This window comes from Juglans regia, chromosome 1 (assembly GCF_001411555.2).
Source record: "Juglans regia cultivar Chandler chromosome 1, Walnut 2.0, whole genome shotgun sequence".
NCBI classification, from domain to species: domain Eukaryota; kingdom Viridiplantae; phylum Streptophyta; class Magnoliopsida; order Fagales; family Juglandaceae; genus Juglans; species Juglans regia.
Window position 1 is genome coordinate 23,259,506 of NC_049901.1, and position 16,713 is coordinate 23,276,218.

Below are 16,713 nucleotides of genomic sequence, written 5' to 3' on the forward strand. Positions count from 1 at the left end.
TTTCATAATGTCAAATATTTAAAATAAGTGATTCCTAAAATATTCTGAAAAAAAGAATGTAGTTTTCCTCTTTAATTTCACTCCCTAAGATATTGTGATAATATGCCACAATTTATCGACCGTGGCGTTTTTTCTTCTTTTGTTTTAAAAAATTAATTGATTTAATAGTTGATCGATAATACTACTTCAATATAGTGTAACAAAAACCGGAAAGTAATTTATACTCACATTTGAGTGTCACATGTACCCACATTCGAAAACTAGGGGGGAGGAAATCAAGTTTTTTATAAAATTCTATTTGCAAGTTGATGGGTAAAGACACCCTCTGCAATGTTGGGATGATAGTGACGATTTTGTTGAAATCACCATGTATGGTCTTCATGCATTGCTCACAATTATTTTGGATCACCGAAATCATCACTACTAGATCTTACAGATTTGACTTTTGTGATTGAAAAAAGATAAGTTTGTTGCCTTCATGCACCGTCAAAATCTACTGGAGTTGATCCAAATTGTAATCGATTTTTTTTCATTCTTGTTTTCTTTATTGTATAGTAAAAATAAAAAATGAGTTTGTCTCTTGGATGGTTTGTCTGTAGAGGTGGTGTTGTTTGGATTCGAAGATGAGTTGAGATGCGTTGTGAATAGTAATGAGATGAGTTATGAATAGTAGTGAGATTTGTGAGTTAAAATTACTGAATAGTAGTAAATAGTAGTGAAATGAGTTGAGATGAGTTGTGAATACAAACGAGACTGTTCTTCCTTTTTATGAAGGGTGAGGTTGAGTTTTTGTTCAGGTAGAGTGTTATTTCTTGAATGTTTGTCTGTAGAAAGTATCAGTAACAGTGAAGTCCAGACCAATCTAGTTGTGTACTAGTAGAGTTCCAAATGGTTGATATGAGAATATTCTCGCAAGTATCCGATTATAGATATAAATTTCTATTGATGATGAATAAATGATAATATTTCCCTTAAAAAAAAAAACGTTGGAATGATAGAAACATAAAACTTGTTATGTTAGAAAAGCTTGATAATTAAATTTCTTGTAAATTAAAATTCTGTTATGTCAACAGTATCCAAAATGTGTTTTTAATTAGGAGTACTCAAATTTGAATTGAATTTAGCTTGTGATAGAATGGAGAAGGATGGTGATCAACGGATATAAACAAGACAGGTTTGTATTAAAATAGAATTTAAATAGTTAAAGGTCTCGTTTGAATTCAAAATTCAATTCAATTCAATTCAATTCATTTAATTATTATAATTTTTTTTTTAATTTTTACATAAAATATAATAAAAAATTCAATTTTTATTCTACTATTTATAAACCATTTTAACTCATTTTTAAATCCAAACTGCTCCTTAACTTTTATTATTAGTTTTAAATTTTTGAGATACGATTTGTTTTAAAAATGGGATGTGTCAGAAAGAAAAATATTAAAATATTTATTTTAATAATAAATAATTATTTTATTATCAATTTTGTGTGTATAGTACACTATTTTATATCATTTAAATAGTAAAAATTTAAAATTTATCCTTTAAATTAAATTACGTTATATAAATATATTACTGGATGCACTTGCATACTAGTTTGAAAATATGATTTTTCTATAATAAATGAGAAATAAATTAAATAATTAATTGAAATTTGTTTTATTAAGAAAATAAGGGAAGGCAATAAGAAAAGTAGCAGCTTCGAGAGGAATTGCATAGTAATTTCTGGAACTTTCCAGTGCATTCTCAAACCATCAGTACTAATGTATTTCTGTGTCTTTCCACAAGCACCTCACAACACCACATAAAACCCACTGCCACCATTACGCAGGACGATGGCAATCGAAAAGCAAAGGCACAAGATCGGAATAAATAGAAGAAGAAAGAGCAAGTGAAAAAGTGAGGAAGAGAAAGAGGTACGAGGTAGACTACTACAAAATGGGTGTGGACTACTACAAGATTCTGCAGGTTGATAAGAATGTTACGGAGGAAGATTTGAAGAAGGCTTACAGGAAGCTTGCAATGAAGTGGCATCCTGATAAGAACCCCAACAACAAGAAAGAAGCTGAAGCCAAATTCAAACAAATTGCTGAAGCCTATGAGGTATTATTCTTCGACAACTCGTCTCTCTGTGTATGTGTGCGCTTTTATGTTCCACTAGCCCATATAGAATTTTTATACATATGCTTGCCGGTTTTAAGATTATCCATCTAATTGAAGTTCTGGGTCTCGTTGGATTTTTATTTTTGATATTCATATCTCTGCAATATCACGTCTTAGTTCCTGGAATAGATTGATTTTTAATTCTTCAGTTGTATTGGAATCTCAATTTGTCTGGGCAATTTTCTTCTGTTGACGTCTCTGTATTGCTTTCTCTTTGTCTTAAAATTTTGATTTTTATGATGGATTTGTCTGAAATTTACTGGGTTTTTTTTATTGATTCTTAATGGTAATTCTGGTAGGTTCTCAGCGATCCACAAAAGAGAACTGTATATGATCAGTATGGAGAAGAGGGCCTAAAGGGTCAGGTGCCACCGCCTAATGCCGGTGGCCCAGGCGGAGCTTCGTTCTTTTCGACCGGTGATGGGCCTACGACGTTTCAATTCAATCCTCGAAGCGCTGACGACATTTTCGCTGAGTTTTTCGGATCCTCGAGCCCGTTTGGAGGGATGGGAGGTCGCGGTGGAGGCATGAGAGGGTCGAGGTTCTCAAGTGGGATTTTCGGTGATGATATATTTGCATCTTTTGGGGAAGGAGGAGGAGGGTATATGAATCAAGGTGCTCTTAGGAAGGCTCCTCCAATTGAGATCAGGTTACCATGTAGTCTTGAAGAGTTATATAAGGGGACTACCAAGAAGATGAAGATCTCTAGAGAAATTGCTGACATCAGTGGGTGAGTAGCTTCTCTTGATTAATTATCTTTATCTGTTTTTTAACTTATAAAAAAAAAAAAATTATCTTTATCTGTTTTAGTTTTATTTTTTGGATGAGTGGTTACTGATGGCCTGATTAATTAAGTAAATGAGATGCTCAATGTCTTGGTATTTTTTTTGGTTGCTCAAGAGAATTTAGCCGTTAATTTGAATGTTTGCTAGCATATAACTTGTTTTAGCATCACCTCTTTGCATTTGGGTCTGCAATGGAATGTGTCACCGGGGAAAAAGAAGTGGATTTGCACTCCTTAAATGGTGATACCTACTACTTGAAGTGGCTTTAAGAGTAGTTTTACGCAATAACTCAGTCATACTTATCAAAATTTGTCTGAATTAAGGACTATAAATATATATACATATATATTTATATCTATCTATCTATCTATCAATCTAATAATCAGGTGATAATAAAAAACTCCTCCTTTTGGAAGGAGTTTCAGGTTGGGAAATTTAGGAATTATCCTTCTCTAGTTATTCAAACAAGTTTTGCATGGTCATGTTTTTTCCTTAATAGATTGCTTCTGAAGATGATAGCAAGTATGATTTGACATTAATGCTCTTGGATGAGCCGTTTAGGCTTTATGGTGGGCTCGAAGCTAGGAAGGTTATTGAGTTTATAATTTGGTTTTGAGCCAAAAACACAATTAAATAAATAGTAAACATCTTGCTTGCTTCATGATCTCCTTTGCTGCTAAGTCATGTTTAGTCAGGACGTAGCATTTTCGTACGAACTCGAGAAAAGATTCCATTAACACTTGGCTTCAAAAAATAAAATAACAAGGTTATTCGCTACAAAGACGTTTGTTTCCTAATCGTGTGTGGACGTGGTATGATTTCTTGACGAAGCTGATATTTGCATAGAAAAACATTGATCTGAACCGTCATTGAGCTGGTAAGTTATATGAACAACTATTGGAGAGTTGTTCTTTGTGGCTGTAATGATAATATAAACATGATTAATTGTGTTGTAATGCAAATGAAATAAATGTTGCAAGATTCTGATATGGAATTTTAAATATGTTCTGATGAATCTTTCCAACTCTAAAGAATTGAGATATCCTTACTAAGAACAGGATTACTGCATCTACTCCTTTTATTACTGATTGCCTTGTCATTTGGCTGGTTGTTTTAACATAGTACTATTGGAATAGCGATGTCACACATATTTCTTAATTCTCTTTTGCAGCAAGACCATGCAAGTGGAGGAGATCCTTACCATTGATGTGAAACCTGGTTGGAAGAAGGGCACAAAGATCACCTTCCCTGAAAAAGGGAATGAGCAGCCAAACGTTATCCCTGCAGATATTATATTTATCGTTGATGAGAAGCCCCACAGTGTGTTTACTCGCGATGGAAACGACTTAATCGTCACCGAGAATGTATCGTTGGCAGATGCCTTAACAGGTTACACTGTCCAGCTGACCACTCCCGATGGTAGAAACCTAACAATTCCAATCAATAATGTGATTAATCCAGATTATGAAGAGGTTTTACCTAGAGAAGGAATGCCATTGCAGAAAGACCCAACAAAAAGAGGCAACTTGCGAATCAAGTTCAACATCAAGTTCCCAAGAAGGCTTACCACAGAGCAGAAAGCTGGGATCAAGAAACTCTTGGGTCAGTGAGCAAGTAATATGCTCGGCCAAAATGCAGCACTTGTGTGAATATAAAAGTTTTGTATCTTAGATGGTTATACTTGTTTTAGTCTCATAGAATTTACGGAGGTTGATGTTATTGAATACAAATGACTAGTGTCATCTTTTCCCTGGTTTTTAGCGTCTCGTTTGTAATTTGACACGATAATGTCCCGTTCATGTCTTTGGAATGATTGGATTTTGGTTGGCTGCTTCTGTGATACTCTGCTTAGAAGTACTCCTGATGGGTTAAATAAACGGCTTTACAACTAAATCTTGACATGTTTAGGATGAACTCGTAGTGCATGCGAGGTAAGTTTTAACATCAAGTTTAAACTGAAGTTGACTTCCTATCAAGTCAGCTTCGCAAGAAAAGAATCTCTGACCCAATCCTTTCCTGGGCGAGAGTCGCCCGTTTCAAGGGAAATATTTAAGCACGATGGAGGGATGGCTTTCATGGATCTGAAGGCTTTTAATGTAACGCTGCTAGCAAAACGGTGCTAGGAATTCTTCAGAACACTCCAATCACTTTTGTATAAGGTGTTCAAGGCGACATACTTTGTAAATGAAGTCACGTTTGGGGAGTAATCCATCGTATGCACGAATATCAGGTCAGAGATGATAGTGAAGACCCATTTGGGTCTCAATTGGAATGCAGACCAGATCGTGTGGGGATGCAACGAGCAAGGGGTTTTCACGGTTAAATCTGCCTATCAACAAGCCTTAAGAATCCGTGGGGAGGGTTCATACAGGGATGACAAGCAGGTTTTCTGGAAGAAATTCTGAAGTCCTAAGTTGCCAAATACAATCAATAATTTCTCTGGGAGAGCTTTGTATTGAGAGTTTGACTAATAACATGTAGCAACCTGAAGAAGAGAGGAAACACTACAAATGATTTGTGACTATATGCAAGGGAGAAAGTGAAGACAACAATCATGCTATTTATCCCTACCTTGGAGTAACACGGACATATATGGCTAGGAAGACTAAGATTAGCTGCTGAGAGGTCAAGGTAATTACGCTTCTTTGGTTTGGGAAATTATGCAAAAAGAGGATTTATGGTATTTGGAAGTGTTATTAGCAACCTAATGGGGGATATATGATGCCGGAGTAGAATAAGAATTATTCTGACTGCTAGTTAAACAATGGAAGTTAGAGATTAACATTGAAGAAATTGCCAACAGAGACAAAACTCTAAGATTAGGGTTTCTTTCAAAAAAATCGAATGTCTTTTGAGACCCACAAACCATGCTTAAATAACAAAGGAAAATTCTCAATTATGACCAAATAATAAAATACAATATCTCGCTAAAATCTAGTCCAAAAATTCAGAATAAAATTGTTACTAAAAATAAATATTACCATAAAAGAAAAATGACTGAAAATGAAAAACTAACTTAAAATGATGATCCAAAGGGGAAAATGGCTGATTTTGAGATTGAATCGGGGACCACTAGGTGTGGTATGGTGACCGCAACTTGTGCATCGAAGAGGGCTTTACGAATTGGGGTTAATGTGCAATTTGGATATTCGTAGTCAAAGTTATAGCCAAAATATTGACGCGTGCAATCACCTTTTCCCCGCCCAACTAAGGAATGCCAACCTTTCCTCGTCAAATCGAGGAATCTTCACCTTTTCCCGTGAGTCTTATGCTGATCAGTCTTTTCGAGGTAGTCCAATGCTATTAACGTCGAGTTTTCCAGCCCAACATCATCAAACTTAGATCCTCCTGCATCAGTCTCCTTGGGTTGGAAAGAACTTGACCTCGAGTTCACGCCATATTCGATAAAGCATGGACTGAGGTGTTTGACATTAACACATCTGAAGTCTTTATATGATTGGGAAGATGTAACCTGTACGTATTATCGTTGATTTTCTGAAGAACTTCACAAGGTCCAATCTTCCTATCCTTCAACTTATTGTACTCGCCCATAGGAAAACAATCACAGGTTAGCACGACCCAAACAAAATCCCCAATATAAAAAAGTACTTGGCGACGACGATTGTCAGCTTGAGCCATATACGTCGCATTGCTCGCCTGGATTGCTTGTTTGACTTGGTCATGTACTCCTTGAAGGTGCCTTATTATCTCCTTGGCCTTAACGTTCAGGTGATCAATACATGTAACGACTGCCAAGTCAAGTATGCCCAACAAATTTCACCTGTACACAACCTCAAATGGGCTCAGCTGTGTAGTCCGTTCATGGATCGGTTGTAAGCAAACTCAACCTGTGAGAAGACGAGGTCTCACTGTTTTGGCTTAGAATCGGCCAAGCTCTATTGCCCAAACTACAATTTACCACCTTGGTTTGTCCATCTGTTTGGGGATGGTAGAAACTACTACAGTTCAGCTTCATTCCCATTTTCTCCAACAAACTCTTCCAAAAATTACTCATAAATTTCGTCTCCCAGTCTGAGGTGATGGATTGAGGACATGCAAGTGAACAATCTCCTTGAAGTAAAGATGGGCAACCTGTGCAGCATCTGTGGTCTTTATAAAACCTACAAAATGGGCTATCTTAGAAAATCTGTCAACTACGACGAAGATTGAATCTATAGCTTGTTGGATTTGGGGCAAACTGAAGACAAAACCCATGCCACAGTCAAGCCATGGGTGTTCAAAAAATAGGTAATGGGGTGTGAAGCTTGGCATTGGTGAGGGTTCCCTTCATTCGCTGACACACAAAACATCTCGCCATGTAGCATGCATGTGGCGATCAAGGCCAAAGTCTTTTCTTGCCCAAAGTGTCTCTCTCCATGTAGTTCCAATATAATGTGCTCCCTCAAAGAACAATCTGGAACACACAACTATATGCGATGAAACAAAAAGTCGTTTTGTAAAATAAAATCATTCCAACCCTTAGTTACCTCCATAAAAATTCTTCTGAAGGAATGATTTTCAGCATATAGATCTCTAAAGGTGTCAAAACCCGCCACTCTGGCGCTCATAGTAGTGAGGAGTGTCACCCGTTGACTCAAAGTATATGCAACCCAGTTCAAACTCCCTAACTGGTGTCTCAATGAAAACATGAACTCTTGTAGATAGGCAACCCACTTGACATGTCGTTTGCTCAGCTTCTATTGTCCGTTGATGTACTTCAATGCCTCGTGGTCAATATTCAAAATAAACTCCTTTTGCACCAAATATTATCCCCAACACTATAGAGACAGTACAATGGCGTAGAACTCCAAGTCATAAGCATAGTAGTTTTTTCTTTGATCCCGACAGCTTCTCACTAAAAAATGCAACATGTTGTCCTTCTTGACTCAAAACACCACCAATACCCACTCTGGAGGATATGGCAATTCACCTTGAATACTAGTCGGAAACTGGTTTCTACTTCTTTGGACCACTAGATTGCTTGCCCCTTCAGGCACTCTGTAATGGGAGTAATTAGAGTGTTGAAGTTTAAGATGAATTGGCGCTAAAAGGACACCAATCCATGGAAACTCTGCAGATCGTGTAGGGTCTTGTGTGTTGGCCACTCCAAAATGGCTTCCACTTTGGACTGATCTGCATGGACACCGTCAGTAGAAACAATAAATCCAAGGAACTTGACAGAAGTGGTAAAAAATGAACACTTCTTTCGATTAATGAACAAACACTCCTTTCATAACATCTCAAATACAGCTCGGAGGTGCTGTATATGTGTTTCCCACGCAGGACTGTATTTGAAGATGTCATTGAAGTACACAACGACAAAGTTCCCCGTAAACGGCTACAATACTTGATGCATAAATCTTATAAATGTATTGGGTGCGTTAGACAATCCAAATGGCATGACCATCCACTCGTATGAACCATGTTGCATCTTGAACGCCGTCTTCCATTCATTGCTAGGGTGTATCATGATATGGTAATATCCACTTTTAAAGTTGATTTTGGAAAATACCTTAGAACCTAAAAACTCGTGTCATCCAGGTGTGTAATCGAAAACTTGTACTTCACCGTGATTCTGTTAGTGGCTATGCTATCCACACACAAACACCACGAACCATCTTTCTTGGGCACCAGGAGGGTAGAAACTGCACACGTGCTCATGCTCTCACGGATGTAGCCCCTTTCTAACAACTTCAGCACTTGGCACTACAACTCTTGAGATTCTTTAAGGCTGAAGCGATATGTTGCTTTGTTGGGCACACTATATCCTAGTACCAAGTCAGTTTGATGTTGTATATCTCTCATAGGTGGAAAGCTAGGGGTAAGGTCCTCCGACTTTAAATTTGCAAACTCGAATAGCATCTATTGTACTTCTAGTAGCAAACCACGATCAACTCCGCCATGTGATAGCCACTGCTATCACATGGCACCAAGGTGTACACCACGCCCTCTTTCTCAGCCTCCTCCCAGAACTTAACTTTAGATAGAAGATTGTTCCCCTTTTTAGCCTCAGGAGCAGAAACAACTCCCTCCTTACGTGGTGTTAAAACGTATATTCTTCCCTTTAATACTAAGGGAGTAGGTGTTTTTGCACCCATTGTAAACTAGGCTTTGATCATACCGCCATGACCCACCTAACAGTAAGTTGCAAGCATCCATGGATACCACGTCACACCATGTGTTATCAAAATACTTTTGGCCAATCGAAAAAGAAACCAAACACCGACAGTCGACTCTGACCTCAATGCCCTTCTTTAACCACGACAGATTGTATGACTTTGGGTGATGGTCTGTTTTGAGTTGGAGCTTCTGAACTATTTCGTCGGAGACCACATTCTCACAACTCCCACTACCTATAATTAGTTTGCACACCAGTCTTCAACCAATCTTCGTCTGAATTACCCTTGGGAGTTAGTAAACTTTTTCTAACGACAAGGGTCTCATTACCATCTCCGGGAAAAACATCCCCTTCTTCGTCATCCTCATCATAGACTGGTTCTCCAATGTCCTCAACATCCCTCATGTCATTCTTGTTAATTAGAAGGTTTTTCCCCTTTTGATTGGTAGACTTTCTGCATTATGTTGCCTTATGACCAAGCTCCCCGCATTAGAAACACCAAATATTACTGGCGCTCGAACTCTGGCCTTGAGTTGACTACGGAGCAGGGTGAATCTCCTGTGGACGGACTCCCCGTGTGTTCTGATCTCTCCACGCTCAGAATGCGCTGATAGACCTCGAAAAGAGTCAACGAGAGTGGAGGCTGAGGATGTCCTACAAAGGCTGCTACAAGCCAACCAGATATCGTGCGACCATATACTCTGCAATCTCAAAAAGATCATTTTGAGCCACTAATTGATAGAACTCCTTAGTGTATTCATCGATGAATCTTGCCCCCTATCTCAACGTATGAAGTCACTGATACTAGATTTGAGTATAACCAAATGGCAAAAAGTGACCTTTCATCTTCTCTCAATCGCCAGTCTTGGCATTGGCCTTGGCCTTGCCTTGTTGCTCCCAGGACCGTTTCAACTGCTTTGACCAAGCAGATGCTCGGCCCTTCAACTTGATGGCGATTAGTTTCACTTTCATACAATTAGATACATCCTTGTGATAAAAAAATACGCTCCACCTCATGTAACCAATGGATGAAACCCTCAACCTACAGAGTACTAGAAAATTCCAGTAAACCAACTCTGAAGCCTAGGTTCCACCTTGCTCCCTCCCTACCATAGTACTCCTGAAATGGAGCACAATTGTGATATGGGTTCTAGAAACTGGAGTCAGAATATTATCATACGTCTGACCCTCGAGGTTTGGGCCTCTAGACTCTGGGATAATTTTGCTCTCTACCTCTACAAATCTGCAATCATTGCGTCCTCTACGTTTATGATCTCGGTGATCCTTAATTGATACCTGTCCACACTGACCACGACCTCTACCACCAACCATGAAAACTAATGATAAATCACCTTAGGAAAACAATAAAGCTCTAATGCTAACTAATGTCGGAGCAAATAAAAAGTATTCTGATGGCTAGCTAAACAACAGAAGCTAAAGATTGAGATTGAGATTGAGAAAATCGCAAACAGAGCGAAAACTCTGAGAGAAAGTTTGAGATTAGGGTTTTTTTTTAAAAAATCAAATGACTTTTGAAGGCCATCAACTGGCCTTAAATAGCTAAAAAAGGGCAAATTTTCAATTATGACCAAATAATAAAATACGGAATAAAATAAGTATCTCGCTAAAATCTAGCCCAAAAATCCGGAATAAAATCGCACCTAAAAATAAACATTACCATAAAAATGACTTAAAATGGAAAAATAACTTAAAATGACAATTCGAAGGAGAAAACGACTGGTTTTGGTTTCGAAAAAGAGACCACTAGGCATAGTGTGGTGACCATGACATGTGCGTCAAAGAGATCTTTCCAAACTGAGGTCATATGCTCGATTCTAGCCAAAGTTATATCCAAAATACTGATGCATGCGCAATATCGCCCATGTCGTGGTCAATATTGCCCAACTGAGGAATGCTGACCTTTACCATCCAAACCAAGGAGTCTTCACCTTTTTTTCATAGGTTTTGCGTCGATATGCCTTCTTGATCTCGAGGTAGTGCAATACTATTAACGTTGAGCCTGCTAGCTCAGCATCATCGGATTTAGATCCTCTTGCATCAATATTAAGGTGGATAAATCTAAGAGTGCACGGGGAGACTAGTGATCATGCTCTTTGGGAAGTGGTAGATAGCTTTGGCCAATGTCGAGGGACACAAGATACTAGCTAGTTGCCTGAAAGTAGTGTATCTTGAGTTGGAAAGCATCCCCATTTGGAAAGTTTAAATTTAACTTTGATGGGCTTTGTTCCAAAACCTTAAGGAAAGAGAGTATGGGAGCTATTTCAAGGAAATACGAAGGAGAAGTTACAATAGCAATGAGTATGTTGGAAGAGATAGATACTAAAGTGAACGACATTGGGGCTCTAGTTGCTTCTAGGGTTGCAGATGAGATGTGTAATATGGGGTTCAAGGAGTTGATTCTCTAAGGGCACATTCTTCAGATGGATCGTTGTTTGATAGTTATTGTAGCCGGAATAAGCAGGCACGAACTTCCATATAGCGCCTTAGTTTTTTAGTACAAGTAGCTAAGGGGCTACAAAAAACTAAGGCGCTAGGAGGTACGACTTGCGTAAACTTGTGAAAGAATACTTGTTGCGCACCTACTGAACAAGGCCCTTTTAGTCAAACGGAGATTACCAGTTTCGAAGATAGGGACTCTTTGATCATCATAGAAGATATTAAATCAAGATCTGATAATATCTCTAGGCAGAGACCAAAAATTATGGAAGTCTAGGCATTGCTTAAGACACTTTAATGAAGTACTCCATGTAGGCAGGCAAGAGAATGAAGCAGCTCAGCCAGATTTGCTCAACATGTTGACCTTGTAGCTCTATGGTGGTAATAGACTGCGGTGATTGCCTCTAGAGTCAAATTAGGTTTTGAGTTGTAATCATTCTGCTGTTAAGGATCTTGATAATGAATGATGTTTTTCCGATTTAAAACAAAAACTGAAAAAGTGATGAATTTGTTGCTGGTGGCCGCGGGAATAAAAGACAATGAACCATTTCATAATATAATATATATATATATATATATATATATATATACACACACTGTTTACAGCCGATGTTTTCCGTTTCTGTTGATTCTCATTTGCTACAGATGATAAGTGCTTTTGAGACCTAGGGGATGAAAATTTACAGAGACTAGGCTGCATCAAACTAACCTTTTACTCAGTCCAACACGATTGCAAAACAGTCAATACTTTGTCGGGTCTCAATTTTCTATGATAATCTAATCTGGTGAAAACTGCCGAAGCCCTTCACTTAAAATAAGTTATATGGCAACATATACATCATTCTCGGGAAATTCCTCTGTAATATCTGTGCATCTGCGGCTATTGCTTTAAGCAACATTAACAATAATTCTCAATACAGGTCAATGGTTTGCCTATGGGAAGTTTGCAGCAACATTTTTCAAACACAGCTCTCGTAAGAAATTATCTCCCAGTTAATGAAGACCAAGCTCTATGCCCTTAATGCCAAATGAAAGAAACTCTTTTAACTCATCCATTCCTAAACTTGCCTATACTCTCCGATCTTATGGAAACAGTCTACATGGCTTCTAAATATCCCTCTTGCTGCTCATCAAATTCCAAACTGGATCGAGATAATTCTCAATCCATCAGAGAATACTTTCAATTGTTTGCTAGTCTTGCTATGGACAATTTCTGAAAAACCCAGAACACAACAATGCTTGGGTTGACAAAATCCAACCACAATGCTCAGCAGCAACCATACGCAGATCTGACAATGGCACCCCAATCTTTGTCAAAACAAGCTTTATTACCAGCAACAACCCGCACCATCGAGAAGCTACTGCCATCCTCATGGCAGTCCAAAAAGCGATACCAAACGCCATAAAAGAGATCATCATCGAGGGCAATTCCCAGATAGTGGCTCAGGCAATTGCACAACCACTTCTTGCATCAGATTGGACCATACAACCAAAGCAAGGGACAAAAATTATTGTTAAAATGTTTTGAAAGCTGAACAACAACGAAAATTCATTGGTCTTAAAAATAAAAAATCGATGAGCGCATGGCACTGTGCAATGGGCAAGCTTCAAACCTGTATGGAAGCATCCCTCATAAAAAAGTCCTCCAAGTGTACTGGATTTTCAGTGGGAAACACCCACCCAGCTTGAATCTGTAATATTATTTATAAGTCTGTAGTTCCTTCATCAATGAATCTTGCTTAGCCAAAAAACATTGTTTGAGCCTACATATTTTTAAGTTCCAACGGAATCGTGGGGTGTGAAAAAGGAACAAACTTCAAGTCGGAACAGATGCATGGATAAGAATCAAGAGTCAAAACCACCTGTCGTTCGAAATTTACCGATCACTCCTGGTCTCCTCCCTTGAGCCTTCCTCAACCTCATTTGAGTTATCAATGTTATAAGCTGTCTGATAATTGTGAATCATCAATGCTTACGTTTAGTAAATGTGCTTTTGCACAGTAACAGTAAACTTTATAAATACAGTTGGATTAGGGGATGATTCTGAACCATTGAACCGACATCCCCCCACCCTCCCCTGAGAAAAAGGGAAAACAACGATGAAATATCACTTATACAATAGACCTGTGATCTCTTTACTCACTGTACTCCGATGATGTATATCCTGCACCTTGATGTTGGTCAACATTCTGCTCTCTGTCTCCACCGTTTTCCTCATCATCCGAGTCACCGTTTATATATTCCTCAACATCAAGATCCCCTTGCTCATCTTCTTCATTTTCATCACCGTCGTTGTCATCATCATGTTCCTCTACATCTACATCGTAATAGGTCCCTCGAAGGAAGTCATCAGACCTGCCAATATATTGAGGAGCATAGTCATCCATCACCATATCATCATATTCATCTCCTGTTGCCAGACCGTTTTCATCGTCATAACCGGATCTTTCTGAATTACTGGTATTTCCAGCATCCTCAACTTCCAACCTCGTTGTTTCATCTTCATTCCACTCCTTCCCGACCAAGTCACTCTGTGATTTCTCAATGATGATCTCTCTGGGGCTATTTCTTTCTGCACCAACAAGAACCACCTTTGCAGATCTCTGCCTGCTTCTAATGCTCCGACGACCTCGCCCGCGCCCTCCTCGTCTACGTGGTCTCCCTTTCCATCCGGTTACCTGCCCAAATCTGTCATTTTTCGCGGTTGTACTTCTTTTGCCAGATTCAGCCCTGGAAGTAATGACCCTTCTCTGTGATCTCCCGCCACGAGTACGAGTGCGGCCTCTTCCACGGCCACCTCGTCCACGAACATAGCTATTAAGTCCAATAACGGAGTCAACAAAGTTCTCTTCGTTCAGATGTTCGGCTTGATATGGTGTATGAGCTGTACCATCATCTTTTGAATTCTTGCCGGCAGCATATTTTGATTGAAGCTTCTGACAAACACAGAAAAAATGTCAGTATATTCATAAACAGAATCAAGAAACAAAATTAAACAAAGAGAGCAGTCATTCATGGGACCTAGAACTACTGGCCACTTGTGGTATCAAGCCACAAAGGTTCACTTCCGTTGTAAAGGGGTGCAGACTCTGCCATGACCAAGAATACCCCCATACATGACCCATAAAATCATATCCCTCAGACTGATTTTAGTTTGAGGCAACTAGAACCATATCCCTCGCAGCTCACCAAGCTTCTAGGCACTAAAGTTGGAACCTCCATAAATAGAAGACTGCTTTCACACACCCCCACACAGGTATACTTAGAACTTTTTATATTTTCACTGAATATTTGTGCATATATATATATATATATTTTATTGGCACCGGGTGTCCAGGAACAACTAATCCTAGGGGTGCACAGGCTCTCAGCAAGTAGTTTCCCGCAAGTGCACATTCGGATAATTCAAGGGAAAAATCCTCCAATCCGATGGCCCCTAGAGATTGTTTGCATCCAAAGAGATTTGAACCTTAGACCTGGGGGAAGCATACCCCCAAGCCCAAGGCCTTTACCACTTGAGCCAACTTCTATTGCTTGAAGAGGTACTATACTGAATATTTGTGTATATGTACTCTTTTAGTCTTTCACAAGCAACTTGAGCTTCATTCCAACTTCTACTGCTTGAAGAGTTACTATAACCTATAATGCTCAGCACTGGATAAATTTCAAAGGGGGGAGGGAAATCAGCCCCGGTTTTTGTTTGTTACCCAAGTGAAAATCTCAAGATATTTGAGGGTGTGATAGCCCATATTAAATGACGAGTGTAGGTTGTGTATGAGATCCCACATTGCTTGGGAGGGAGAAGTTCTTGTTCTTTATAACGGTTCCAATGGAGCTCAAATTGCACCATTGACTAATCATTTTGAAGTAGGGCCCATATGTGCCTTGGGCCTCCCTTGGGGCGTTGCAAGAGGAATTAATTTTTCACCCATAAACTAAAATCTGTTTTAACTTTGCACCCCAAACTACCAAAACTTTCACTTTGCACCCCCAAACTACCTATATTTTTCAATTTTTCACCCTCAGTTAAGATAAAACCATTTGGATGAACTACAATATTAATGTAGGGTGTAACTTGAAACTTTTGGTAGTTTAGGGTATAAAGTGAAGAACACATGGTAGTTTGTCAGCGAAAAATGCCACGCCAAATATTTATCAGACCCTAGACCACAATCCACCATTTATCATCTTTATCACCACAAGACACAAGCCAATCAGAATTTGATGATTCTACTACTAAGTGCTTCTGCTATTCAATCATAGAAATCTGAATTGATCTTATAACGCAGGTACATTCACACACAGGCTCAGCATCTGGACTAGGTTTTAGAATTCCAAGTTTCAATTTCTCCTGCTAAATGAGATTAGAGTAGGCATACACACACGCGCATGTACATGTACACATATACACACGCATTATCCTTTAACACGACAGAAAATATATATGAATGCATGTGTGTACATGCAAACGTTCATTCCAACTTCATCTTGTTAAATCATTGTAGTGTGACATGCCCATGCTGAATTTTTCATTTGAGTAGGCTTGAACTATAACTTCAAGATCAATTTATAGCATAATCAAATTGTTCCAATTTTTGCCTGGCACAAACACCTCTCTTAACATGAGATACTTGAAAACAGGAAAAATCTTCTTTCCTCCAAACTGACTCTAACCCAAATCTTCGCCTTAAATCGTACATCCAGAAGCAAGTAGATAAAAGCCTCTCCAGCCTAATAAAATTGTTACTTTAAAAACTCCTTTATCTGGATACTAGATCTAGTGCCTAGGTGAAAGCCACCAGTTAATTTAGTTTACTTGTATTAGTTCATTTGGTCAATTTGATATAATTCAGTAGTAATATGAAAGGACTACTCACTATAACCCAGGGTCCCCTGTCCTTCTGAGAGTCCATCTGCTGCTCCAGCATATATGAGATGGAGGAGTCAAATTCCATTAACCTTAGTGCCACAGCAGCCATCGTATCTGGTATCCATGGAAGTACAGGAACTGTTTTGGGACCACTAGAATAATCTCTAGCAAATCCTGAAGGGTCAGAAGAATCCAAAAGATCACTTGTGCTCTCAAAGTTTGAAGACAAATAGTCTCTCTTTATGGCACCTTCCAATGATGTCAGAATCTGAAAAAAAACACAAACACATTCTTTGGTAGGTTCTCCAAAATTATATTAAATG

At 38.7% G+C, this 16,713-nt stretch overlaps 2 protein-coding genes across 4 annotated transcripts in view; one reads left to right on the forward strand and one right to left on the reverse strand.

Annotated features, from left to right (window-relative positions):
• Positions 1-1,771: 1,771 nt before the first annotated feature.
• Positions 1,772-4,787, forward strand: LOC108996717 (dnaJ homolog subfamily B member 4-like). The gene is made up of 3 exons (XM_018972734.2): positions 1,772-2,100; positions 2,460-2,890; positions 4,117-4,787. The coding sequence occupies exons 1-3, from the start codon at positions 1,936-1,938 to the stop codon at positions 4,553-4,555; spliced, it is 1,035 nt and encodes a 344-aa protein (XP_018828279.1). The 5' UTR covers positions 1,772-1,935; the 3' UTR covers positions 4,556-4,787.
• Positions 4,788-13,361: 8,574 nt separating this feature from the next.
• The window catches only part of LOC108996716 (homeobox-DDT domain protein RLT2-like), a 36,628-nt gene continuing 33,276 nt past the window's right edge, over positions 13,362-16,713 (reverse strand). Inside the window, exons 18-19 of one of the 3 annotated variants that reach the window (XM_018972731.2) lie at positions 16,398-16,658; positions 13,362-14,456 (exon numbers count right to left, since the gene is read on the reverse strand). In XM_018972731.2, coding sequence (XP_018828276.2) covers positions 13,656-14,456; positions 16,398-16,658 — 1,062 coding nt within the window. In that variant the 3' untranslated portion in view covers positions 13,362-13,655. Of the gene's footprint in view, positions 14,457-16,397; positions 16,659-16,713 lie in introns of those variants that run through there. The other 2 variants (XM_018972732.2, XM_035695120.1) reach the window with 2 other exon arrangements.